The sequence below is a fragment of the Salmo salar genome, chromosome 09 (genome assembly GCF_965601325.2).
Source record: "Salmo salar chromosome 09, fSalSal1, whole genome shotgun sequence".
In the NCBI taxonomy this organism is placed as follows: domain Eukaryota; kingdom Metazoa; phylum Chordata; class Actinopteri; order Salmoniformes; family Salmonidae; genus Salmo; species Salmo salar.
The window spans coordinates 145,926,064-145,952,245 of NC_138299.1; the positions used below are offsets into that span (position 1 = coordinate 145,926,064).

The 26,182-nt window shown below is 42.6% G+C and overlaps 1 protein-coding gene across 2 annotated transcripts in view; it reads right to left on the reverse strand.

Moving 5' to 3' along the window:
- LOC106613128 (calsyntenin-2) overlaps positions 1 to 26,182 on the reverse strand; it is a 443,615-nt gene that overhangs the window by 30,238 nt on the left and 387,195 nt on the right. For both annotated transcript variants that reach the window (XM_014215083.3, XM_014215084.3), the window contains exons 9-11: positions 13,503 to 13,665; positions 7,951 to 8,117; positions 6,338 to 6,486 (exon numbers count right to left, since the gene is read on the reverse strand). In XM_014215083.3, the coding sequence (XP_014070558.2) occupies positions 6,338 to 6,486; positions 7,951 to 8,117; positions 13,503 to 13,665 (479 nt within the window). The remainder of the gene's footprint in view (positions 1 to 6,337; positions 6,487 to 7,950; positions 8,118 to 13,502; positions 13,666 to 26,182) is intronic.

Sequence of the window (26,182 nt, forward strand, 5' to 3'; positions counted from 1 at the left end):
CGGCAGGGTATTGTTGTGGAGAGGAGGCAGAGACAGTGGAGCGGCAGGGTATTGTTGTGGAGAGGAGGCAGAGACAGTGGAGCGGCAGGGTATTGTTGTGGAGAGGAGGCAGAGACAGTGGAGCGGCAGGGTATTGTTGTGGAGAGGAGGCAGAGACAGTGGAGCGGCAGGGTATTGTTGTGGAGAGGAGGCAGAGACAGTGGAGCATGGAGACTTAGCGTGGGTGGGCCACGGTGAGGACTTGGACTCCAGCCAAATTAATTAAAGAAAATGTGACAAGGTAGAATAAAGGCCCTGCATAGATTAACACTAGTTACTTGTTCCTGATGGCTGCAGTAATTGCATTATTAAATTGAAAACACACTTAAGTGTATTTTATGGAATTAATGAACGACTCTATTTACTTGTTTACACTGATGCCACTTGCGGGGAAATTTCCAGCAAACAGCAGTATTCCTCAAGAGGAACTTTTGTTTTGGCTGTGGCCTAATAGACAGTTTGATCTGCAGGCCTGTTTACTGGACGTTGTTTTAAATGATTTACACATTATTGTTATCAAAGCTTGTCTTGGACGACTACCAAGCCCTCTCTTTGTGAGCAACAGCTGGAGAGCAACAAGGTTCATAGGCAGTGCAGACCACTGGACAGCCTGCACAGCACAGCCCCAGCCACCCGCCCACACACAACCAGAAAACTCTATTAAACAACATCGAGAAATACACAAGCTTAAGCATAGTTAGCATAATGTATTAATTTCTAATTGGTGTGCCTGCAGCCCAGTCGACCCCTCCTCTTCCTGCCCCCCCTTCCTTGCTAGGCTAGCTGAAGGGATGGGCCCGCAGCCCTGCGTCGAACCCAATAGGGGGGCGGAGTACACCCCTCCAGGGCTGAGCTGTGGGGGCTGCACATATTTAAACCTGCAATGAATATTCACCACAGCCCGCCAGGGATGGCTGTTATACAATACCATCCAGTCTCACTCAGTCTCTCTCTTCCGCTGTCCTCTGACAAAACCCAGACAGAATTATTAATAAATAACATGAAAATGTAAAAACTTGCCCCAGGAGGCGATGTGGAACAGAGAGAGTGGTGGATTAAAGAACAAAAGAAGTGAAGAGGGGAGAGAAAGAGGAAGAGGAGGCGAGGGGTAGCTAACTAGCTACAGGAGTGAGTGTGAGATGTGTTGTAATAAGTTGTGCTGCTGTTGTGTGTTGACAGTGAGAAGGTGTTGAAACTAGTTTACAGATCACAGGAAGATGAGAGGAAGATGGGGAGAATGGAGTGAGAAGTCAAAAAGAGTGAGGAGAAAACTCAGGAGAAAACAGAGAGAGATGGAGAGGGAGGACAGAGAGAGAGATGGAGATGGTTTCAGAGCTGGTCACGGGTGCACCTCAGCCACGCTCAAGGTCCTAAACGACATCATAACCGCCATCGATAAGAGACATTACTGTGCACCCGTATTCATCGACCTGGCCAAGGCTTTCGACTCTGTCAATCACCACATTCTTATTGGCAGACTCGACAGCCTTGGTTTCTCAAATGATTGCCTCGCCTGGTTTACCAACTACTTCCCTGATAGAGTTCAGTGTGTCAAATCAGAGGGCCTGTTGTCCGGACCTCTGGCAGTCTCTATGGGGGTGCCACAGGGTTCAATTCTCGGGCTGACTCTCTTCTCTGTATTCATCAATGATGTCGCTCTTGCTGCTGGAGATTCTCTTATCCACCTCTACGCAGACGACACCATTCTGTATACTTCTGGACCTTCTTTGGACACTGTGTTAACTAACCTCCAGACGAGCTTCAATGCCATACAACTCTCCTTCCGTGGCCTCCAACTGCTCTTAAACGCAAGTAAAACTAAATGCATGCTCTTCAATCGATCACTGCCTGCACCTGCCCGCCCGTCCAGCATCACTACTGTGGACGGCTCTGACTTAGAATACGTGGACAACTACAAATACTTGGGTGTCTGGTTAGACTGTAAACTCTCCTTCCAGACTCACATTAAGCATCTCCAATCCAAAATTAAATCTAGAATCGGCTTCCTATATTGCAACAAAGCATCCTTCACTCATGCTGCCGAACATATCCTCGTAAAACTGACCATCCTACCGATCCTCGACTTCGGTGATGTCATCTATAAAATAGCCTCCAACTGTCACGTCCTGACCAGCAGAGGGAGTAATTGTATTATATTTGGTCAGGACGTGGCAGAGGGGTATTTGTTTCATATGGTTCGGGTTGTATGTGTTATTTAAGGGGTGTTTGATTTATGTAGTCTGGGGTTTAAGTTTTGTTCTAGTGTTGGTTTTCTATGGTTTATCTAGTTCTGTTTCTTTGTTAGTCTGTGTGGCTCCCGATCAGGAACAGCTGTATGTCGTTGTTCCTGATTGGGAGTCATATATTAGGAGTGTGTTTTTCACCTGGGGTTTGTGGGTTGTTGATTTTGCACTGCTGTATGTAAGTACATAGCCTGTAAAACTGTCGTTTTTTTGTTTTCTTGTTTTCCGTGTTCATTTTATTCTAATTAAATAGAAAGATGAGCATTCATATCCCGACTGCGTTTTGGTCATCCATTCACCACGACAGCCGTTACACCAACACTCTACTCAACAAACTGGATGCAGTCTATCACAGTGCCATCCGTTTTGTCACCAAAGACCCATACACTACCCACCATTGCGACCTGTACGCTCTCGTTGGTTGGCCCTCGCTTCATATATTGTAATTACTTCGCCACCATGGTCTATTTATTGCCTTAACTTACCTAATTTGCACTCACTGTATATAGACTTTTTGTTTTCTTTTGTTCTACTGTATTATTGACTGTATGTTTTGTTTATTCCATGTGTAACTTTGTGTTGTTGTATGTGTCGAATTGCTATGCTTTATCTTGGCCAGGTTGCAGTTGTAAATGAGAACTTGTTCTCAACTAGCCTACCTTGTGAAATAAAATAAATAAAAACAAAGGAGGACAGAGAGAGATGGAGAGGGAGGACAGAGAGAGAGAGATGGAGAGGGAGGACAGAGAGAGATGGAGAGGGAGGACAGAGAGAGATGGACAGAGAGAGATGGAGAGGAAGGACAGGGAGAGAGATGGAGAGGGAGGACAGGGAGAGAGATGGAGAGGGAGGACAGAGAGAGATGGAGAGGGAGGACAGAGAGAGAGATGGAGAGGGAGGACAGAGAGAGATGGACAGAGAGAGAGATGGAGAGGGAGGACAGTGAGAGATTGTGAGGGAGGACAGGGAGAGAGATGGAGAGGGAGGACAGAGAGAGATGGAGAGGGAGGACAGAGAGAGAGATGGAGAGGGAGGACAGAGAGAGATGGACAGAGAGAGAGATGGAGAGGGAGGACTGGGAGAGAGATGGAGAGGGAGGACAGGGAGAGAGATGGAGAGGGAGGACAGAGAGAGAGATGGAGAGGGAGGAAAGAGAGGGAGATATTAACTAAATGCAGACAGATATACAGTTAAAGTAGGAAGTTTACATACACTTAGGTTGGAGTCATTAAAACTCATTTTTCAACCACTCCACACATTTCTTGTCAACAAACTATAGTTCTGGCAAGTCGGTTAGGACATCTACTTTGTGCATGAAACAAGTAATTTTTCCAACAATTGTTTAGAGACAGATTATTTTACTTATAATTTACTATATCACAATTCCAGTGGGTCAGAAGTTTACATACACTAAGTTGACTGTGCCTTTAAACAGCTTGGAAAATTCCAGAAAAGGATGTCATGGCTTTAGAAGCTTCTGGTAGTCTAATTGACATCATTTGAGTCAATTGGAGGTGTACCTGTGGATTTATTTCAAGGCCTACCTTCAAACTCAGTGCCTCTTTGCTTGACATCATGGGAAAATAAAAAGAAATCAGCCAAGACCTCAGAAAAAACATTGTAGACCTCCACAAGTCTTGTTCATCCTTGGGGGCAATTTACAAATGTCTGAAGGTATCATGTTCATCTGTATAAACAAGAGTACGCAAGTATAAACACCATGGGACCACGCAGCCGTCATACCACTAAGGAAGGAGACGCGTTCTGTCTCCTAGAGATGAATGTACTTTGGTGCGAAAAGTGAAAATCAATCCCAGAACAACAGCAAAGGACCTTGTGAAGATGCTAGAGGAAACAGGTACAAAAGTATCTATATCCACAGTCAAACAAATCCTATATCGACATAACCTGAAAGGCTGCTCAGCAAGGAAGAATCCACTGCTCCAAAACCGCCATAAAAAAGCCAGACTACGGTTTGCAACTGCACATGGGGACAAAGATCATACTTTTTGGAGAAATGTCCTCTGGTCTGATGAAACAAAAATAGAACTGTTTGGCCGTAATGACCATCATTATGTTTGGAGGAAAAAGGGGGAGGCTTGCAAGCCGAAGAACACCATCCCAAACGTGAAGCACGGGCATGGCAGCATCACGTTGTGGGGGTGCTTTGCTGCAGGAGGGATTGGTGCACTTCACAAAATAGATAGCATCATGAGGTAGGAAAATTATATGGATATATTGAAGCAACATCTCAAGACATCAGTCAGGAAGTTAAAGCTTGATTGCAAATGGGTCTTCCAAATGGACAATGACCCCAAGTATACGTCCAAATTTGTGGCAAAATGGCTCAAGGACAACAAAGTCAAGGTATTGGAGTGGCCATCACAAAGCCCTGACCTCAATCCTATAGAAAATTTGTGATCACAACTGATAAAGCGTGTGCGAGCAAGGAGGTCTACAAACCTGACTCAATTACACCAGCTCTGTCAGGAGGGTTGGGCCAAAATTCACCCAACTTATTGTGGGGAGCATGTGGAAGGCTACCCGAAACATTTGACACAAGTTACAATTTAAAGGGAATGCTACCAAATACTAATTGAATGTATGTAAACTTCTGACCCACTGGAAATGTGATGAAAGAAATTAAAACTGAAATAAATCTTTCTCTCTACTATTATTCTGACATTTCACATTCTTAAAATAAAGTGGTGATCCTAACTGACCTAAGACAGGGAATTTTACTAGGATTAAATGTCAGGAATTGTGAAAAGCTGAGTTTAAATGTATTTGGCTAAGGTGTATGTAAACTTCTGACTTCAACTGTAGCTACAGTAGGTTAAACTGGACTGAGGTGGAAAAAAGACAGATAGTCATAATGTGAGGTGGATGAAGGACAGGAGGGAGAAGACCTTATCCAGTCATAATGTGAGTTGGATGAAGGACAAGAGAGAGAAGACCTTATCCAGTCATCATGTGAGGTGGATGAAAGACAGGAGGGAGAAAATCTTATCCAGTCATAATTTGAGGTGGATGAAGGACAAGAGAGAGAAGACCTTATCCAGTCATAATGTGAGGTGGATGAAAGACATTTACATTACATTTTAGTCATTTAGCAGATGCTCTTAGCCAGAGCAACTTACAGTAGTGAATGCATACATTTGATAAATTTTTTCTCTGTACTGGTCCCCCATGGGAATCAAACCCACAACCCTGGCGTTGCAAACACCATGCTCTACCAACTGAGCCACATGGGACAGGAGGGAAAAGACCTTATCCAGTCATAATGTGAGGTGGATGAAAGACAGGAGGGAGAAGACCTTATCCAGTCATAATGTGAGGTGGTTAAAGGACAGGAAGGAGAAGTCCTTATCCAGTCATAATGTGAGGTGGATGAAACCTGGAGAGAGAAGACCTTATCTGGTCATAATGTGAGGTGGATGAAGGACAGGAGAGAGAAGACCTTATCCAGTCATAATGTGAGGTGGATGAAGGACAGGAGAGAGAAGACCTTATCCAGTCATAATGTGAGGTGGATGAAGGACAGGAGAGAGAAGATCTTATCTAGTCATAATGTACTGAGGTGCATGAAGGACAGGAGAGAAGACCTTATCTAGTCATAATGTACTGAGGTGGATGAAGGACAGGAGAGAAGACCTTATCTAGTCATAATGTACTGAGGTGGATGAAGGACAGGAGAGAAGACCTTATCTAGTCATAATGTACTGAGGTGGATGAAGGACAGGAGAGAAGACCTTATCTAGTCATAATGTACTGAGGTGGATGAAGGACAGGAGAGAAGACCTTATCTAGTCATAATGTACTGAGGTGGATGAAGGACAGGAGAGAAGACCTTATCTAGTCATAATGTACTGAGGTGGATGAAGGACAGGAGAGAAGACCTTATCTAGTCATAATGTACTGAGGTGGATGAAGGACAGGAGAGAAGACCTTATCTAGTCATAATGTACTGAGGTGGATGAAGGACAGGAGAGACGAGAGAGACAGCTAGAGATGATGTTACGGTCAGTAGTAAAGGTAGAAGGAGCCTTGCGTACTGTACTGATGTTGAGATGTGCAGGTGTCTGATGCCCGGTGTGGGAAACTGGCGGGAGTTGATGTAGGAGACCTTCCTCAGAGCAGCGTTCATGTTCTCCAGATCCTCTCCCTCCATCACCAGGATCGACTGGGCTGGGTTGAAGTGGAACTGAGCGAGAGAGGGAAGAGAGAGACAGAGAAAAATAGAGAGAGAGAAAGAGAAAGAGAGCACATCAGACTTGACCACAGTTTAACACACACTGAAACAATTGTGTGTCTGAGTGTGTCGAAATATACAACATAGGTGTGTGTCTGACTGAGTGTGTTTGAGTGTACATCACGAGTGTGTGTTCATTCTTCTTCTCTGTTTCAGGGATCATAAGCCTCTTGTGTTGCTCAGACACACTCAGACACAGCTCTGGGTCCCAGTGGACATGATGCATTGAGTCTCAGTTTCACAGAAGAGGCTTTATGCTGCCAATTCAACAGCCTCATTCATACACAGCAGCAAAGACACTACGCTTCAGGGAGCTCTCTCCATATCATTTTATCCCTCTGCCCCCCCCCCCCCCCCCTCCTCTCATCCTCTCCTTCTCCTGTGATTGCATTGTCAAGCGTCCCAACTGATCCTAAACACTGTCCTTAAGCTGTACTGGACTCAGGAGACCCGTTGAAAAGGGTCGCCACAAAAAGAAAAGGAAATAATTTGAAAAAGATAAAGTGAACCTGCCTTTTTACCTCTCTCTCTCTCTCTCTCTCTCTCTCTCTCTCTCTCTCTCTCTCTCTCTCTCTCTCTCTCTCTCTCTCTCACACACACACACTCTCTATCTCTATCATAAGGCCTCTCTTCCCACTCTTCTCTTTATCTCCTCCCTCTCTCTGTATTGGGAGATGAATCAGCTTCAGCTTGAAGGTGGGAGGAAGAAAAGATGGAAGGGGGATATGAAGGGGGTAGGGGAGGAAAGAGAGGGAAGGGAGGGGGAACTAAGTGTTTTAACATATGTTTGAATCTATACCGAACAAAAATGTAAAGTGTTGGTCCCATAATTCATGAGCTGAAATAAAAGATCCCAGAAATGTTCCACAAGAACAAAAAGCTTATTTCTCTTAAATGATCACACTTTTGTTTACATCCCTTTGCCAAGATAATCCATCCAAATGCGCAGTTTTGTCACACAACACAATGCCACAGATGTCTCAGGTTTTGAGGGAGTGTACAATGGGCATGCTGACTGCAGGAATGTCCACCAGAGCTGTTGACAGATACTTTAAGTGAATTAGTCTACCATAAGCTGCCTCCAACGTCGTTTTAGAGAATTTGGCAGTACGTTCAACCGGCTACACAACTGCAACCACGTGTAACCACGCCAGCCCAGGACCTCTGGGGTCTGGGGTCTGAAGGGGCTTGAATACTTTCGGAATGCACTGTATCAGCATTTGAATGTGTTTGTGAGTCTGTGTCTGTGTGTGTGTGTGTGTGTGTGTGTGTGTGTGTGTGTGTGTGTGTGTGTGTGTGTGTGTGTGTGTGTGTGTGTGTGTGTGTGTGTGTGTGTGTGTGTGTGTGTGTGTGTGTGTGTGTGTGTGTGTGTGTGTGTGTGTGTGTGTGTGTGTGTGTGTGTTTCTGTTGCCTTACCTTGATGCCCTTGCCCAGGCTCTCCAGTGAGTTGATGTCCAGTCCTTCTTTACAGGCCTGTAGACAGGAGATGACCTTCTGGCTTTCTATCTTCCCTGGCCTGATGGTCAGCCCTGACAGACTGCCCCGGAAGTACTGTGTGAACCGCGGCTTCGTCACCTCACCACCTACACACAGAGGTGACAATTCAAGAATATTAACTAAATACAGTTCCACTATTATTATATAGAACGAAATGAAATCCTTTCAGAACCCTCAATAGCCAATGACTAAAAAGTCAGTAATGAGTGACAATAGCACACAGTAATCCCACTGTTAATGGCCTTCGGACGCTTCAGGTCTCCCAGTATGCACTTCAACCAGATATGTCCTGAGTCCACCCCCCTCTCTGCCACTACTAATGTACTGTTACTGTACTGTCTGTGACATGCCACTGATTCCAGGTCATTTCTCAGACCAGGAGGTTTAGTGTGTTTCACCGTGAGCCTGTTGGCAGCACCACACCACATACAATTCTAATTGCCTTCAGGAGATCATTAGGAGAGAGAGAGAGAGAGAGAGAGAGAGAGAGAGAGAGAGAGAGAGAGAGAGAGAGAGAGGAGAGAGAGAGAGAGAGAAGGTTTAAACTGCAGCCTGGCCCCTGCCTGGCCCCCGCCTGGCCCCTGCCTGGCCTCACATGCTCTGGGTAGGCAGGCCCTTCCCTTCAGCATGCGCTGCATGGTCTGCGTGATAAACACACACAGAGTGCATGCTCTCAATCTGCTGGCATGAAGAATAGTCCATTGACTGTATTGACACATTCTGAGCTTTTTCCATTAAACTTCTTTCTATTTTCCTTCCCTTATTACTTGTTCATTTCTTTCCCTCTAAAATGCCAATTCCATCACACAGTTTCACATCCCCATTCTGTCAATCCTGTCACCGCTAGCTCAGAGAAGCTATGCATTATGCTAATGAGCACTTATAAAACAATAATGTAAAACGAACAAATCAAGTCGCAAATTCCTTCACAGCCAGGGAGAATAATCATTCTTCAGCTGTGATTACCCCAGAAAGCAGCCAGACTCCTCTTGAAGTTTGAACCAACTTTTACTAGAGCTTGTCAGTGGAACATTGAGCTCGTCAATAAGGCGGTTGCTCGCAGCTAAAGCCTTTGAAAAGGCAATGGTCAAAGCTAATAGCTCTGTGTAAAGATAACAGGGTGGTTACTGAGGGCTTAGTTCCCTTCAGAGAGGCCTAATGGTCGCTGACCTACTCCTCTATTCAAGGTCTTCTAATCCCTTCTTCAGGGCTACACAACTCCATCAGCCATTCAACTCTATCTGCCATCCAACTCCATCTGCCATCCAACTCCATCTGCCATTCAACTCTATCAGCCATTCAACTCTATCAGCCATTCAACTCTATCAGCCATTCAACTCCATCTGCCATTCAACTCCATCTGCCATTCAATTCTATCAGCCATTCAATTCTATCAGCCATTCAACTCTATCAGCCATTCAACTCCATCTGCCATTCAACTCTATCAGCCATTCAACTCTATCAGCCATTCAACTCTATCAGCCATTCAACTCCATCTGCCATTCAACTCCATCTGCCATTCAATTCCATCTGCCATTCAACTCCATCTGCCATTCAATTCTATCAGCCATTCAACTCTATCAGCCATTCAACTCCATCTGCCATTCAACTCCATCTGCCATTCAACTCCATCTTCCATTCAATTCCATCTGCCATTCAACTCCATCTGCCATTCAATTCCATCTGCCATTCAACTCCATCATCCATTCAACTCCATCTGCCATTCAACTCCATCTGCCATTCAACTCCATCTGCCATTCAATTCCATCTGCCATTCAACTCCATCTGCCATTCAATTCCATCTGCCATTCAACTCCATCTGCCATTCAATTCCATCTGCCATTCAACTCCATCTGCCATTCAACTCCATCTGCCATTCAATTCCATCTGCCCACTCCTCACCATTCAACTCCATCTGCCATCCCCATCTGCCACAACTCCATCTGCCATTCAACTCCATCTGCCATTCAACTCCATCATCCATTCAACTCCATCTGCCATTCAACTCCATCATCCATTCAACTCCATCTGCCATTCAATTCCATCGGCCATTCAACTCCATCTGCCATTCAACTCCATCATCCATTCAACTCCATCTGCCATTCAACTCCATCATCCATTCAACTCCATCTGCCATTCAACTCCATCTGCCATTCAACTCCATCGGCCATTCAATGAAAGAGAAGAAAAAAACAGCAGTCATGGCAGCTGAAAGGAGAAAAAAAGGACCCGCCCATTGTCTCTCTTTTCCTTTCCTCCTCTCTTATCCTCTCTTCTCCTCACCTCCTCTCTTCTCCTCACCTCCTCTCTTCTCCTCATCTCCTCTCCTCCTCCCCCTCCCTCCTCTCCTCCTCTCTTCTCCTCACCTCCTCATCTCCTCTCCTCCTCTCTTCTCCTCACCTCCCCTCCTCCTCCTCACCTCTCCTCTCCTCCACTCTTCTCCTCACCTTCTCTCTTCTCTTCACCTCCTCTCCTATCCTCCTCTCTTCTCCTCACCTCTCTTCACATCTCCTCTTCTCCTCTCTTCTCCTCTCCTCTCCTTCCCTCTTCTCCTCACCTCCTCTCCTTTCCTCCTCTCCTCCTCTCTTCTCCTCACCTCCTCTCCTCTCCTACCGTCCTCTCTTCTCCTCACCTCTCCTTTCCTCCTCTCTTCTCCTCATCTGCTGTCCTACCCTCCACTCTTCTCCTCACCTCTCCTTTCCTCCTCTCTTCTCCTCACCTCCTCTCCTCCTGTCCTTCCATCCTGGCCTGATCTATCTCTGCACATCATTTAGGGCTACGCATCATTAGACACATTCATACAGTCATTTAGCTAATAGTAGGCTCTACTGCAGGAGAAGTGACCGTTTATCCATTTTTAACTGGGCATCAGGCTTTGTTGGAGACAGCTTGATTGTATCTCCACTTTTCAACTTCATTGTGCATTGAAGGTGGATTAAAAGCTTCCGGCAGTTAGGTTCATTCACTGCCAAAAATACACATTATGCACACAGCACTTCGAAGACAGCCATTGTTATCTTTGGTCTGGAGAGAGAAAATCTGACACTACTTGTCCAGTCGGCCTAATTGATCAACTGTCAGGCCAGATGCCCAAAACATTTTCTCACATTGAACCAGTCAATAGGGGCACATAACAGGGGCAAGACATTGGTTGCGGATCGTCATCATTTTTATCATCGTCATCATTTTCCAGCCAGGTCACCCATGATACAAGTCAGTATTCGATGTCCATCCATGTCTGAGGACATTGGGAGATGATGTGTAAACCGGCCACTGGGGGCAACAGTGAGCGCTGTTACCTTCAAGTAGGTTTCAGTTTTGCCAAGGTGCTGTGGATGGGCAAGGCAGACATACGTAAGCATCTGGCTCCAGTCAAAGGTTTGGACACACCTTCTCATTCAAGGGTTTTTCTTTATTTGTACTATTTTCTACATTGTAGAATAATAGTGAAGACATCAAAACTATGAAATAACACATGTGTAATCATGTAATAACCAAAAAGTGTTAAACAATTCAAAATATATTTTAGATTTTAGATTCTTCAAAGTAGCCACCCTTTGCCTTGATGACAGCTTTGCACACTCTTGGCATTCTCTCACCAGCTTCATGAGGTAGTCACCTGGAATTCATTTCAATTAACATGTGTGCCTTGGTAAAAGTTAATTTGTGGAATTTATTTCCTTCTTAATGCGTTTGAGCCAATCAGTTGTGTTGTGACAGGGTAGGGGTGGTATACAGAAGATATCCCTATTTGGTAAAAGACCAAGTCCATATTATGGCAAGAACAGCTCAAATAAGCAAAGAGAAATGACAGTCCATCATTACTTTAAGACGGAACATTTTAAGAACTTTGAAAGTTTCTTCAAGTGCAGTCACAAAAACTATCAAGTGCTATGATGAACTGGCTCTCATGAGGACCGCCACAGGAAAGGAAGACCTAGAGTTACCTCTGCTGCAGAGGACAAGTTCATTAGAGTTAACTGCACCTCAAATTGTAGCCCAAATAAATGCTTCAAAGTTCAAATAACAAACACATCTCAACATCAACTGTCCAGAGGAGACTGCGTGAATCAGGCCTTCATGGTCGAATTGCTGCAAAGAAACCACTACTAAAGGACACCAATAATAAGAAGAGACTTACTTGGGCAAAGAAACATGAGCAATGTACATTAGACCGGTGGAAATCTGTCCTTTGGTCTGATGAGTCCAAATTTGAGATTTTTGGTTCCAACGGCTTTGTCTTTGTGAGATGCAGAGAAGGTGAACGGATGATCTCCGCATGTGTAGTTCCCACCGTGAAGCATGGAGGAGGAGGTGTGATGGTGAGGGAGTGCTTTGCTGGTGACACTGTCACTGATTTGTTTAAAATTCAAGGCACATTTAACCAGCATGGCTACCACAGTATTCTGCAGCGATGCGCCATCCCATTTGGTTTGCGCTTAGTGAGACTATCATTGGTTTTTCAACAGGATGACCCAACACACCTACAGGCCGTGTAAGGTCTACTTGCCCAAGGAGGAGAGTGATGGAGTGCTGCATCAGATGACCTGGCCTCCACAATCACCTGACCACAACCCAATTGAGATGGCTTGGGATGAGTTGGACCGCAGAGTGAAGGAAAAGCACCAACAAGTGCTCAGCATATGTGGGAACTCCTTCAAGACTGTTGGAAAAGCATTCCAGGTGAAGCTGGTTGAGAGAATGCCCATATGTGTTATTTCATAGTGTTGATGTCTTCACTATTATTCTACAATGTAGAAAATAGTAAAAAAAAAACTTGAATGAGTAGGTGTTTCCAATCTTTTGACTGGTACTGTATATATTGTTTTGTTTGTTGTTGTAATCTTACTCCCTCCCCCCCAATATCGTGATTGTATCAAATTGTAATCCAATTACAATCTTGTTTCATCGCTGCAACTCCTCAACGGGCTCGTAAGAGGCGAAGGTCGAGTCACGCGTCCTCCGAAACGTGACCCACTTAACTTAACCCGGAAGCCAGCCGCACCAATGTGTCGAAGGAAACACTGTTCAACTGACGACCGAAGTCAGCCTGCCACAAGGAGTCACTAGAGCGCGATGAGTCAAGTAAAGCCCCCCCAGCCAAACCCTCCCCTAACACGGACGACTCTGGGACAATTGTGCACTGCCCTATGGGACTCCCGTTTACGGCCGGTTGTGACACAGCCTGGGATGAAACACCGCGATGTAGTGCCTTAGACCGCTGCGCCACTCGGGAGGCTGAGATATTTGTTTTAAGCCTTTCCCAAACCTTAACCCTTACCTTAACCATTCGGAGTTAATGCCTAACCTTAAACATAACCTTAAAAATTCTGAGTTAATACCTAAACTTAACATTAAACACTTTGAAATTTGACGTTTGAGAAACATCTAATTCTGACGTGAGACAGAGCTAGTTGCATTTTCATCATCATCATTGTCATTGTAATTGTCATCATCACCATCATAATCACCTTGCCAGCAGGCGCCCACAGTGAGCTGTACGTCAATCTGAGAGGGGTGGATCGGCCAATCGTCTGTCACCAGGTAAGGGTCGTAGGTCACGCCGTCCACGAAGAGTGTCACCACAGGAAACTCCACGTTAATGACGTAATAGTGCCACTCCTTATCACAGATCTGCATCGGAGAGAGAGAGAAAGAGAAGAGGGAGAGAGAGAGAGAGAGGTGAAATACCACAGTGTTCCACCACAGCAGCAAGATTTGTGACCTGTTGCCACAAGAAAAGGTCAACCAGTGAAGAACAAACACCATTGTAAATATAACCCATATTTATGCTTATTTATTTTCCCCTTTGTACTTTAACCATTTGTACATCGTTACAACACTGTGAGCTGTACATATATATATATACATAATATGACATTTGAAATGTCTTTATTATTTTGGAACTTCTGTGAGTGTAATGTTTACTGTTAATTTTTACTGTATTTTCACTTTTGTATATTATCTACCTCACTTGCTTTGGAAATGTTAACATATGTTTCCCATGCCAATAATAAAGCCCCTTGAATTGAATTGAATTGAATTGAGAGAGAGAGAGAGAGAGAGAGAGAGAGAGAGAGAGAGAGAGAGAGAGAGAGAGAGAGAGAGAGCAAGGGAGGGAGATCGAAATAGAAACAGAGAGAGAGTGAGAGAAAGTGAGAGAGAGAGGGTGAGAAGAAGAATGAAAGAGAGAAATAGTGAAAGAAAGAGAGAGAGAGAGGGAGAGAAGAAGAATGAAAGAGAGAAATAGTGAAAGAAAGAAAGAGAGAGAGGGAGAGAAAGATAGGGAGATAAAGAGAGAGAGAGAGGGAGAAACTGAGATGCACTTCCTAACCTCCTGCCAAATGTGTGACCATATTAGAGACACATATTTCCCTCAGATTACACAGACCCACAAAGAATTACAAAACAAATCACATTTTGATAAACTTCCATATCTACTGGGTGAAATACCACAGTGTGCCATCACTGCAGCAATATTTGTGACCTGTTGCCACAAGAAAAGGGCAACCAGTGAAGATCAAACACCATTGTAATTACAACCTATATTTATGTTTATTTACAATGGTGTTTGTTCTTTATTGGTTGCTGGATGTGCACATCGTTACAACACTGTATACAGACATAATATGACATTTCTAATGTCTCCATTCCTTTGGAACTTTTGTGAGTGTAATGTTTACTGTTCATTTTATATTGTTCATTTCACCATTTTTCATTTTCTATTTCACTTGCTTTGGCAATGTAAACATATGTTTCCCATGCCAATAAAGCCCTTTGAATTGAATTGAATTGATAGGGAGAGAGAGAGAGGGAGAGAGAGAAAAGGGGAGATATAAGAAGGGGTTGTTAGATAAACATAAGTACAAGACGATCCATCAGCTCTTTGTTTATAAGGAGAACATAATTACTGTTGTGAGGCAGTTACAGTATAAAGGCGATGGGAGAGCTGATGGAGGTTTAATAGCCCCCTTGCAGGGTGTCTGTGTGACGGGGGCTGAGAGCCCTGGGTGGGGCTGAATGCACTACTAATGGTGCCCCTGCTAGGACAGCAGATGGTTGAGCCGTCACCTCAGTTAGGACACGACGAGCACTGCACCAAATCTCACACATTCAATGGCTGGCAAGCACAGAGGTCAACACACACGCGCCAACATGCATAAAGCCACATAGTAGAGATGAATAGTAGAAAATAGATGTTAGCCCCACTGTCTAGGGGGTAGCTCTGCCACTCTCTAGGGGGTAGCTCTGCCACTCTCTAGGGGGTAGTCCTGCCACTCTGTAGGGGGTAGCTCTGCCACTCTCTAGGGGGTAGTACTGCCACTCTCTAGGGGGTAGCTCTGCCACTCTCTAGGGGGTAGTCCTGCCACTCTCTAGGGGGTAGTCCTGCCACTCTCTAGGGGGTAGTCCTGCCACTCTCTGGGGTAGTGCTGCCACTCTCTAGGGGATAGTCCTGCCACTCTCTCTGGGGTAGTCCTGCCACTCTGTAGGGGTTAGTCCTGCCACTCTCTGGGGGGTAGTTCTGCCACTCTCTAGGGGGTAGTCCTGCCACTCTCTGGGCTAGTCCTGCCACTCTCTAGGGGGTAGTCCTGCGACTCTCTCTGGGGTAGTCCTGCCACTCTCTAGGGGGTAGTCCTGCCACTCTCTAGGGGGTAGTCCTGCCACTCTCTCTGGGGTAGTCCTGCCACTCTCTGGGGGGTAGTCCTGCCACTCTCTAGGGTGTAGTCCTGCCACTCTCTAGGGGGTAGCTCTGCCACTCTCTCTGGGGTAGTCCTGACACTCTCTGGGGGGTAGTCCTGCCACTCTCTAGGGTGTAGTCCTGCCACTCTCTAGGGGGTAGCTCTTGCCACTCTCTAGGGGGTGGGGGTAGCTCTGCCACTCTCTAGGGGGTAGTCCTGCCACTCTGTAGGGGTTAGTCCTGCCACACTCTAGGGGGTAGCTCTGCCACTCTCTAGGGGGTAGTCCTGCCACTCACTAGGGGGTAGTCCTGCCACTCGCTAGGGGGTAGTCCTGCCACTCTCTAGGGGGTAGTCCTGCCACTCTCTAGGGGGTAGTCCTGCCACTCTCTAGGGGGTAGTCCTGCCACTCTCTATGGGGTAGTCCTGCCACTCTCTAGGGGGTAGTCCTGCCACTCTCTAGGGGGTAGTCCTGCCACTCTCTAGGGGGTAGTCCTGCCACTCTCTAGGGGTTAGTCCTGCCACTCTCTGGGGGGTAGTTCTGCCACTCACTAGGGGGTAGCTCTGCCACTCTCTAGGGGGTAGCTCTGCCACTCTCAAGGGGGTAGTCCTGCCACTCTCTAGGGGGTAGCTCTGCCACTCTCTAGGGGGTAGCTCTGCCACTCTCTAGGGGGTAGCCCTGCCACTCTCTAGGGGGTAGTCCTGCCACTCTCTAGGGGGTAGCTCTGCCACTCTCTAGGGGGTAGCTCTGCCACTCTCTAGGGGGTAGCTCTGCCACTCTCTAGGGGGTAGTCCTGCCACTCTCTAGGGGGTAGCTCTGCCACTCTATAGGGGGTAGTCCTGCCACTCTCTAGGGGGTAGTCCTGCCACTCTCTAGGGGGTAGTCCTGCCACTCTCTAGGGGGTAGCTCTGCCACTCTCTAGGGGGTAGCTCTGCCACTCTCTAGGGGGTAGCTCTGCCACTCTCTAGGGGGTAGTCCTGCCACTCTCTAGGGGGTAGTCCTGCCACTCTCTCTGGGGTAGTCCTGCCACTCTCTAGGGGTAGTCCTGCCACTCTGTATGGGATATCACTGCTCTCCAGACAGTTGTTGGAGGCCTTGGAGACTTGAACCTGTCTGTCTCTGGCTGGGAGGGTAAAGGAGGGTGAGGACCCTGCAGCTCCATACAGTACGCTATGGGACTGAGTGGCAAGCCACGCTTTCACTACAAAGTACCCAGGCCTACAGGCCGACAGTCTACAGCCAGCCTTCTCCAGCAGTCCCTCCATGCACACTTCTCAGGTGTCCTCTCCTGCCCCCTCTCTCTCTTCACTTCCTTTCTCTCTCTTCCTATCCCTGCATCATCTCTCTCTCTCTCGCTTTCTCCTCCCTCTCTCACTCTGCATGTTTCTTTTTACTCTCCTCTTTTCCTCTCTCTCTCCCTGGGGCTACTCGTTGCCCTGGTTGTAATTCAGTGTAATTGCTCTCTGGCAGACAGACACAGCCCTGCTCTACTGCTCTTTGATCTGCTGTCAGGCTTATCCTGTGATAACCTATAGCATTAGCCTGGATGAGTTAGCATAGGATATACCCCTACTGTCTACTGCATAATGTAATGTAATGTAATGTACTGCATACTGTCTGGACATGCAGCAGCCAGTGTAAACTGCCCACATGGGGCCAATTTTACTCTCTTACAATAATTTCAGTAATCTACATGACGTCCCACTGATGTCTACAGTGAGAGATACATGTCTTGTTCCATTGTGCTTCTGTGATATAAAACACTACCTTATTGTGGCTATCCAGAGCACAACTGTTCATGACATAGCTATAGTATAAAGCAAATCAAGATTTGGCCCAAATTGTACTAATTGGACTATTTCACAGCTGCTGGCCATGTTGTAGCCAACCAGTGTATTCAGAGATACTGCGATGGTAGTCAAGCCTTAGATGAACAAGTCTGTGTGAAATATCCAGTGGTGCTGGGACTAGTGGTGGTAATATGCTGCAAAGGATAAGATAGTATCTGGAATTTAGACAAGAAACTTTCATAAGAACATACACATAGTTTGGCAGCACCCCTATTGTTGTGTGCTTCCCACAGTTGAATATTTCAAAGCATGGGGCTCATGGGAGAGTGGTGTGACTGGTAGATGACTTATTCCAGGCTTTAACCTGTTAGGGCTAGGGGGCAGCATTTGCACGTCTGGATAATTTTTTTTTACCCGATTTAATCTGGTTACTAATCCTACCCAGTAACTAGAATATGCATATACTTATTATATATGGATAGAAAACACTCTAAAGTTTCTAAAACTGTTTGAATGGTGTCTGTGAGTATAACAGAACTCATTTGGCAGGCAAAACCCTGAGACATTTTCTGACAGGAAGTGGATACCTGATGTGTTGTATTGACTTTAAACCTATCCCATTGAAAAACACAGGGGCTGAGGAATATTTTGGCACTTCCTATTGCTTCCACTAGATGTCACCAGCCTTTACAAAGTGTTTTGAGTCTTCTGGAGGGAGATCTGACCGAACAAGAGCCATGGAACGTTCCAATACGTTATAAAAGAGTATGCATTCGTCCACCTTGAATATTATTCATGTTCTGGTTAAAAAAGGCCCTAATGATTTATGCTATACAACGTTTGACATGTTTGAACGAACGGAAATATATTTTTTCCCCTCGTTCATGACGAGAAGTCCGGCTGGCTTAGATCATGTGCTAACAAGACGGAGATTTTTGGACATAAATGATGAGCTTTTTTGAACAAAACTACATTCGTTATGGACCTGTGATACCTGGAAGTGACATCTGATGAAGAGAATCAAAGGTAATGGACTATTTACATAGTATTTTCGATTTTAGATCTCCCCAACATGACGTCTAGTCTGTATCGCAACGCGTATTTTTCTGGGCGCAGTGCTCAGATTATTGCAAAGTGTGATTTCCCAGTAAGGTTATTTTTAAATCTGGCAAGTTGATTGCGTTCAAGAGATGTAAATCTATAATTCTTTAAATGACAATATAATATTTTACCAATGTTTTCTAATTTTAATTATTTAATTTGTGACGCTGACTTGACTGCCGGTTATTGGAGGGAAACGATTTCCTCAACATCAATGCCATAGTAAAACGCTGTTTTTGGATATAAATATGAACTTGATAGAACTAAAAATGCATGCATTGTCTAACATAATGTCCTAGGAGTGTCATCTGATGGAGATTGTAAAAGGTTAGTGCATCATTTTAGCTGGTTTTATGGTTTTGGTGACCCTGTCTTTGACTTGACAAAACATTACACACAACTCTTGTAAATGTACTGTCCTAACATACTCTAAATTTATGCTTTCGCCGTAAAACCTTTTTGAAATCGTAAAACGTGGTTAGATTAAGGAGATGTTTATCTTTCAAATGGTGTAAAATAGTTGTATTTTTGAAAAATTTGAATTTTGACATTTATTTGGATTCAAATTTGCCGCTCTTGAAATGCACCTGCTGTTGATGGAGTGCACCACGGGTGGCACGCTAGCGTCCCACCTAGCCCATAGAGGTTAAAGGGGATGTGGCGGTGCCCAGCGGACCCTGACTCTGCTGGGGTTGGGCAGGCGCTGAGGCTGCCTGCTGCTGGACAGACCTCCAGAGGGTAAGGAGGAATAAACCAGGTTTAAACCACTGTTTTTCCATAGCGTACCAGAATCATACAGCAGCTAGAGTGGGAGAAAGGTAGACTTGCTGAGGGAAGAAAGATAGAAATACATTAGCTAGCGAAAGAGGAGACTGACAGCAGGCCCTGAGTGGAAATAACAGATGGCCATACATCCCCAAGTAGGAACGGCCAGGCAAGCTGTATGTATGGCCATGACTAAATATATGCCAAGCGTAAGCCTGCAATGCATGCATTATTTTCATATCCATATGAGGAGCGTCTAGCCCCTACTATGTTAGAGCTAAAAGCAGATATGGGCGTTATCCAGCCACTACAATGTTAGAGCTAAAAGCAGATATGGGCGTTATCCAGCCACTACAATGTTAGAGCTAAAAGCAGATATGGGCGTTATCCATTGGGTAGAAAAAAAGGTGGCAGAACGCATAGGGGGTTTTACTTCATTTACATAAAGGATGGATTTATGTATTGTATATGCATAAAAGCAGAGCCGCTGCCTAAGGAAGGCAGTTATTGTCCGCGGACCGGCTCGGCTTTTTTACTTTGTATTAAAGTCTATATTGAATTTACAAGTTCTTGTAAGAAGTGTTATTCTTAAGACAATTTTCCACGACACTACATACAACGGTACAACAAGGAGGACTAGACTATCTCTGTCAGTGTTGGTATATTTCTCATTGTTGGTATGTTTCTCAGTGTTGGTATATTTCTCATTGTTGGTATATTTCTCATTGTTGGTATGTTTCTCATTGTTGGTATATTTCTCATTGTTGGTATGTTTCTCAGTGTTGGTATGTTTCTCAGTATTGGTATATTTCTCATTGTTGGTATATTTCTCATTGTTGGTATATTTCTCATTGTTGGTATGTTTCTCATTGTTGGTATATTTCTCATTGTTGGTATGTTTCTCAGTTGGTATGTTTCTCAGTGTTGGTATATTTCTCATTGTTGGTATATTTGTCAGTGTTGGTATGTTTCTCAGTGTTGGTATATTTCTCATTGTTGGTATGTTTCTCATTGTTGGTATGTTTCTCATTGTTGGTATGTTTCTCAGTGTTGGTATATTTCTCATTGTTGGTATGTTTCTCATTGTTGGTATGTTTCTCAGTGTTGGTATATTTCTCATTGTTGGTATATTTCTCAGTGTTGGTATGTTTCTCAGTGTTGGTATATTTCTCATTGTTGGTATATTTCTCATTGTTGGTATGTTTCTCAGTGTTGGTATGTTTCTCAGTGTTGGTATATTTCTCATTGTTGGTATGTTTCTCAGTGTTGGTATATTTCTCATTGTTGGTATATTTCTCAGTGTTGGTATGTTTCTCGGTGTTGGTATATTTCTCATTGTTGGTATGTTTCTCATTGTTGGTATGTTTCTCAGTGTTGGTATATTTCTCATTGTTGGTATGTTTCTCAATGTTGGTATATGTCTCATTGTTGGTATATTTCTCATTGTTGGTATGTTTCTCAGTGTTGGTATATTTCTCATTGTTGGTATATTTCTCATTGTTGGTATGTTTCGCAGTGTTGGTATATTTCTCATTGTTGGTATATTTCTCATTGTTGGTATGTTTCTCATTGTTGGTATATTTCTCATTGTTGGTATGTTTCTCAGTGTTGGTATATTTCTCATTGTTGTTATATTTCTCAGTGTTGGTATGTTTCTCAGTGTTGGTATATTTCTCATTGTTGGTATATTTCTCATTGTTGGTATGTTTCTCATTGTTGGTATGTTTCTCAGTGTTGGTATATTTCTCAGTGTTGGTATGTTTCTCATTGTTGGGATGTTTCTCATTGTTGGTATGTTTCTCAGTTGGTATGTTTCTCAGTGTTGGTATGTTTCTCATTGTTGGTATGTTTCTCAGTGTTGGTATGTTTCTCAGTGTTGGTATGTTTCTCAGTGTTGCTATGTTTCTCAGTTGGTATTTTTCTCAATGTTGGTATGTTTCTCATTGTTGGTATGTTTCTCATTGTTGGTATGTTTCTCAGTTGGTATATTTCTCAATGTTGGTATGTTTCTCATTGTTGGTATGTTTCTCATTGTTGGTATGTTTCTCAGTTGGTATGTTTCTCAGTTGGTATATTTCTCAGTGTTGGTATGTTTCTCATTGTTGGTATGTTTCTCAGTGTTGGTATGTTTCTCATTGTTGGTATGTTTCTCATTGTTGGTATATTTCTCATTGTTGGTATGTTTCTCAGTGTTGGTATATTTCTCATTGTTGGTATATTTCTCATTGTTGGTATGTTTCTCAGTGTTGGTATATTTCTCATTGTTGGTATATTTCTCATTGTTGGTATGTTTCTCAATGTTGGTATATGTCTCATTGTTGGTATATTTCTCATTGTTGGTATGTTTCTCAGTGTTGCTATATTTCTCATTGTTGGTATATTTCTCATTGTTGGTATGTTTCGCAGTGTTGGTATATTTTGTCATTGTTGGTATATTTCTCATTGTTGGTATGTTTCTCATTGTTGGTATATTTCTCATTGTTGGTATGTTTCTCAGTGTTGGTATATTTCTCATTGTTGGTATATTTCTCAGTGTTGGTATGTTTCTCAGTGTTGGTATATTTCTCATTGTTGGTATATTTCTCATTGTTGGTATGTTTCTCATTGTTGGTATGTTTCTCAGTGTTGGTATATTTCTCAGTGTTGGTATGTTTCTCATTGTTGGTATGTTTCTCATTGTTGGTATGTTTCTCAGTTGGTATGTTTCTCAGTGTTGGTATGTTTCTCATTGTTGGTATGTTTCTCATTGTTGGTATGTTTCTCATTGTTGGTATGTTTCTCAGTTGGTATGTTTCTCAGTGTTGGTATGTTTCTCAGTGTTGGTATGTTTCTCAGTGTTGGTATGTTTCTCAGTGTTGCTATGTTTCTCAGTTGGTATTTTTCTCAATGTTGGTATGTTTCTCATTGTTGGTATGTTTCTCATTGTTGGTATGTTTCTCAGTTGGTATATTTCTCAATGTTGGTATGTTTCTCATTGTTGGTATGTTTCTCATTGTTGGTATGTTTCTCAGTTGGTATGTTTCTCAGTTGGTATATTTCTCAGTGTTGGTATGTTTCTCATTGTTGGTATGTTTCTCAGTGTTGGTATGTTTCTCATTGTTGGTATGTTTCTCATTGTTGGTATATTTCTCATTGTTGGTATATTTCTCAGTGTTGGTATGTTTCTCAGTGTTGGTATGTTTCTCAGTGTTGGTATATTTCTCATTGTTGGTATGTTTCTCATTGTTGGTATGTTTCTCAGTGTTGGTATATTTCTCATTGTTGGTATATTTCTCAGTGTTGGTATGTTTCTCAGTGTTGGTATATTTCTCATTGTTGGTATATTTCTCATTGTTGGTATGTTTCTCAGTGTTGGTATGTTTCTCAGTGTTGGTATATTTCTCATTGTTGGTATGTTTCTCAGTGTTGGTATATTTCTCATTGTTGGTATATTTCTCAGTGTTGGTATGTTTCTCGGTGTTGGTATATTTCTCATTGTTGGTATGTTTCTCATTGTTGGTATGTTTCTCAGTGTTGGTATATTTCTCATTGTTGGTATGTTTCTCAATGTTGGTATATGTCTCATTGTTGGTATATTTCTCATTGTTGGTATGTTTCTCAGTGTTGGTATATTTCTCATTGTTGGTATATTTCTCATTGTTGGTATGTTTCGCAGTGTTGGTATATTTCTCATTGTTGGTATATTTCTCATTGTTGGTATGTTTCTCATTGTTGGTATATTTCTCATTGTTGGTATGTTTCTCAGTGTTGGTATATTTCTCATTGTTGTTATATTTCTCAGTGTTGGTATGTTTCTCAGTGTTGGTATATTTCTCATTGTTGGTATATTTCTCATTGTTGGTATGTTTCTCATTGTTGGTATGTTTCTCAGTGTTGGTATATTTCTCAGTGTTGGTATGTTTCTCATTGTTGGTATGTTTCTCATTGTTGGTATGTTTCTCAGTTGGTATGTTTCTCAGTGTTGGTATGTTTCTCATTGTTGGTATGTTTCTCAGTGTTGGTATGTTTCTCAGTGTTGGTATGTTTCTCAGTGTTGCTATGTTTCTCAGTTGGTATTTTTCTCAATGTTGGTATGTTTCTCATTGTTGGTATGTTTCTCATTGTTGGTATGTTTCTCAGTTGGTATATTTCTCAATGTTGGTATGTTTCTCATTGTTGGTATGTTTCTCATTGTTGGTATGTTTCTCAGTTGGTATGTTTCTCAGTTGGTATATTTCTCAGTGTTGGTATGTTTCTCATTGTTGGTATGTTTCTCAGTGTTGGTATGTTTCTCATTGTTGGTATGTTTCTCATTGTTGGTATATTTGTCATTGTTGGTATGTTTCTCAGTGTTGGTATATTTCTCATTGTTGGTATATTTCTCATTGTTGGTATGTTTCTCAGTGTTGGTATATTTCTCATTGTTGGTATATTTCTCATTGTTGGTATGTTTCTCAATGTTGGTATATGTCTCATTGTTGGTATATTTCTCATTGTTGGTATGTTTCTCAGTGTTGCTATATTTCTCATTGTTGGTATATTTCTCATTGTTGGTATGTTTCGCAGTGTTGGTATATTTGTCATTGTTGGTATATTTCTCATTGTTGGTATGTTTCTCATTGTTGGTATATTTCTCATTGTTGGTATGTTTCTCAGTGTTGGTATATTTCTCATTGTTGGTATATTTCTCAGTGTTGGTATGTTTCTCAGTGTTGGTATATTTCTCATTGTTGGTATATTTCTCATTGTTGGTATGTTTCTCATTGTTGGTATGTTTCTCAGTGTTGGTATATTTCTCAGTGTTGGTATGTTTCTCATTGTTGGTATGTTTCTCATTGTTGGTATGTTTCTCAGTTGGTATGTTTCTCAGTGTTGGTATGTTTCTCATTGTTGGTATGTTTCTCATTGTTGGTATGTTTCTCATTGTTGGTATGTTTCTCAGTTGGTATGTTTCTCAGTGTTGGTATGTTTCTCAGTGTTGGTATGTTTCTCAGTGTTGGTATGTTTCTCAGTGTTGCTATGTTTCTCATTGTTGGTATGTTTCTCATTGTTGGTATATTTCTCAATGTTGGTATGTTTCTCATTGTTGGTATGTTTCTCATTGTTGGTATGTTTCTCATTGTTGGTATGTTTCTCAGTTGGTATGTTTCTCAGTTGGTATATTTCTCATTGTTGGTATGTTTCTCATTGTTGGTATGTTTCTCAGTGTTGGTATGTTTCTCATTGTTGGTATGTTTCTCATTGTTGGTATATTTCTCATTGTTGGTATATTTCTCAGTGTTGGTATGTTTCTCAGTGTTGGTATATTTCTCATTGTTGGTATATTTCTCATTGTTGGTATATTTCTCAGTGTTGGTATGTTTCTCAGTGTTGGTATATTTCTCATTGTTGGTATGTTTCTCATTGTTGGTATGTTTCTCATTGTTGGTATGTTTCTCAGTGTTGGTATGTTTCTCATTGTTGGTATATTTCTCATTGTTGGTATGTTTCTCAGTGTTGGTATAGTTCTCATTGTTGGTATGTTTCTCATTGTTGGTATGTTTCTCAGTGTTGGTATATTTCTCATTGTTGGTATATTTCTCAGTGTTGGTATGTTTCTCAGTGTTGGTATGTTTCTCAGTGTTGGTATATTTCTCATTGTTGGTATGTTTCTCAGTGTTGGTATGTTTCTCATTGTTGGTATGTTTCTCATTGTTGGTATGTTTCTCATTGTTGGTATGTTTCTCAGTGTTGGTATGTTTGTCATTGTTGGTATGTTTCTCAGTGTTGGTATGTTTCTCAGTGTTGGTATGTTTCTCAGTTGGTATATTTCTCAATGTTGGTATGTTTCTCATTGTTGGTATGTTTCTCATTGTTGGTATGTTTCTCAGTTGGTATGTTTCTCAGTCGGTATATTTCTCAGTGTTGGTATGTTTCTCATTGTTGGTATGTTTCTCAGTGTTGGTATGTTTCTCATTGTTGGTATGTTTCTCATTGTTGGTATATTTCTCATTGTTGGTATGTTTCTCATTGTTGGTATATTTCTCATTGTTGGTATGTTTCTCATTGTTGGTATATTTCTCATTGTTGGTATGTTTCTCATTGTTGGTATATTTCTCATTGTTGGTATGTTTCTCATTGTTGGTATGTTTCTCAGTTGGTATGTTTCTCAGTGTTGGTATGTTTCTCATTGTTGGTATGTTTCTCAGTGTTGGTATGTTTCTCAGTGTTGGTATGTTTCTCAGTGTTGGTATGTTTCTCAGTGTTGGTATGTTTCTCAGTATTGGTATATTTCTCATTGTTTGGTATGTTTCTCAGTGTTGGTATGTTTCTCAGTGTTGGTATGTTTCTCAATGTTGGTATGTTTCTCATTGTTGGTATGTTTCTCAGTGTTGCTATGTTTCTCAGTTGGTATATTTCTCAATGTTGGTATGTTTCTCATTGTTGGTATGTTTCTCATTGTTGGTATGTTTCTCAGTTGGTATATTTCTCAATGTTGGTATGTTTCTCATTGTTGGTATGTTTCTCATTGTTGGTATGTTTCTCAGTTGGTATGTTTCTCAGTTGGTATATTTCTCAGTGTTGGTATGTTTCTCATTGTTGGTATGTTTCTCAGTGTTGGTATGTTTCTCATTGTTGGTATGTTTCTCAGTGTTGGTATATTTCTCATTGTTGGTATATTTCTCATTGTTGGTATGTTTCTCATTGTTGGTATGTTTCTCAGTGTTGGTATGTTTCTCATTGTTGGTATGTTTCTCAGTGTTGGTATATTTCTCATTGTTGGTATGTTTCTCATTGTTGGTATATTCCTCATTGTTGGTATGTTTCTCATTGTTGGTATATTTCTCATTGTTGGTATG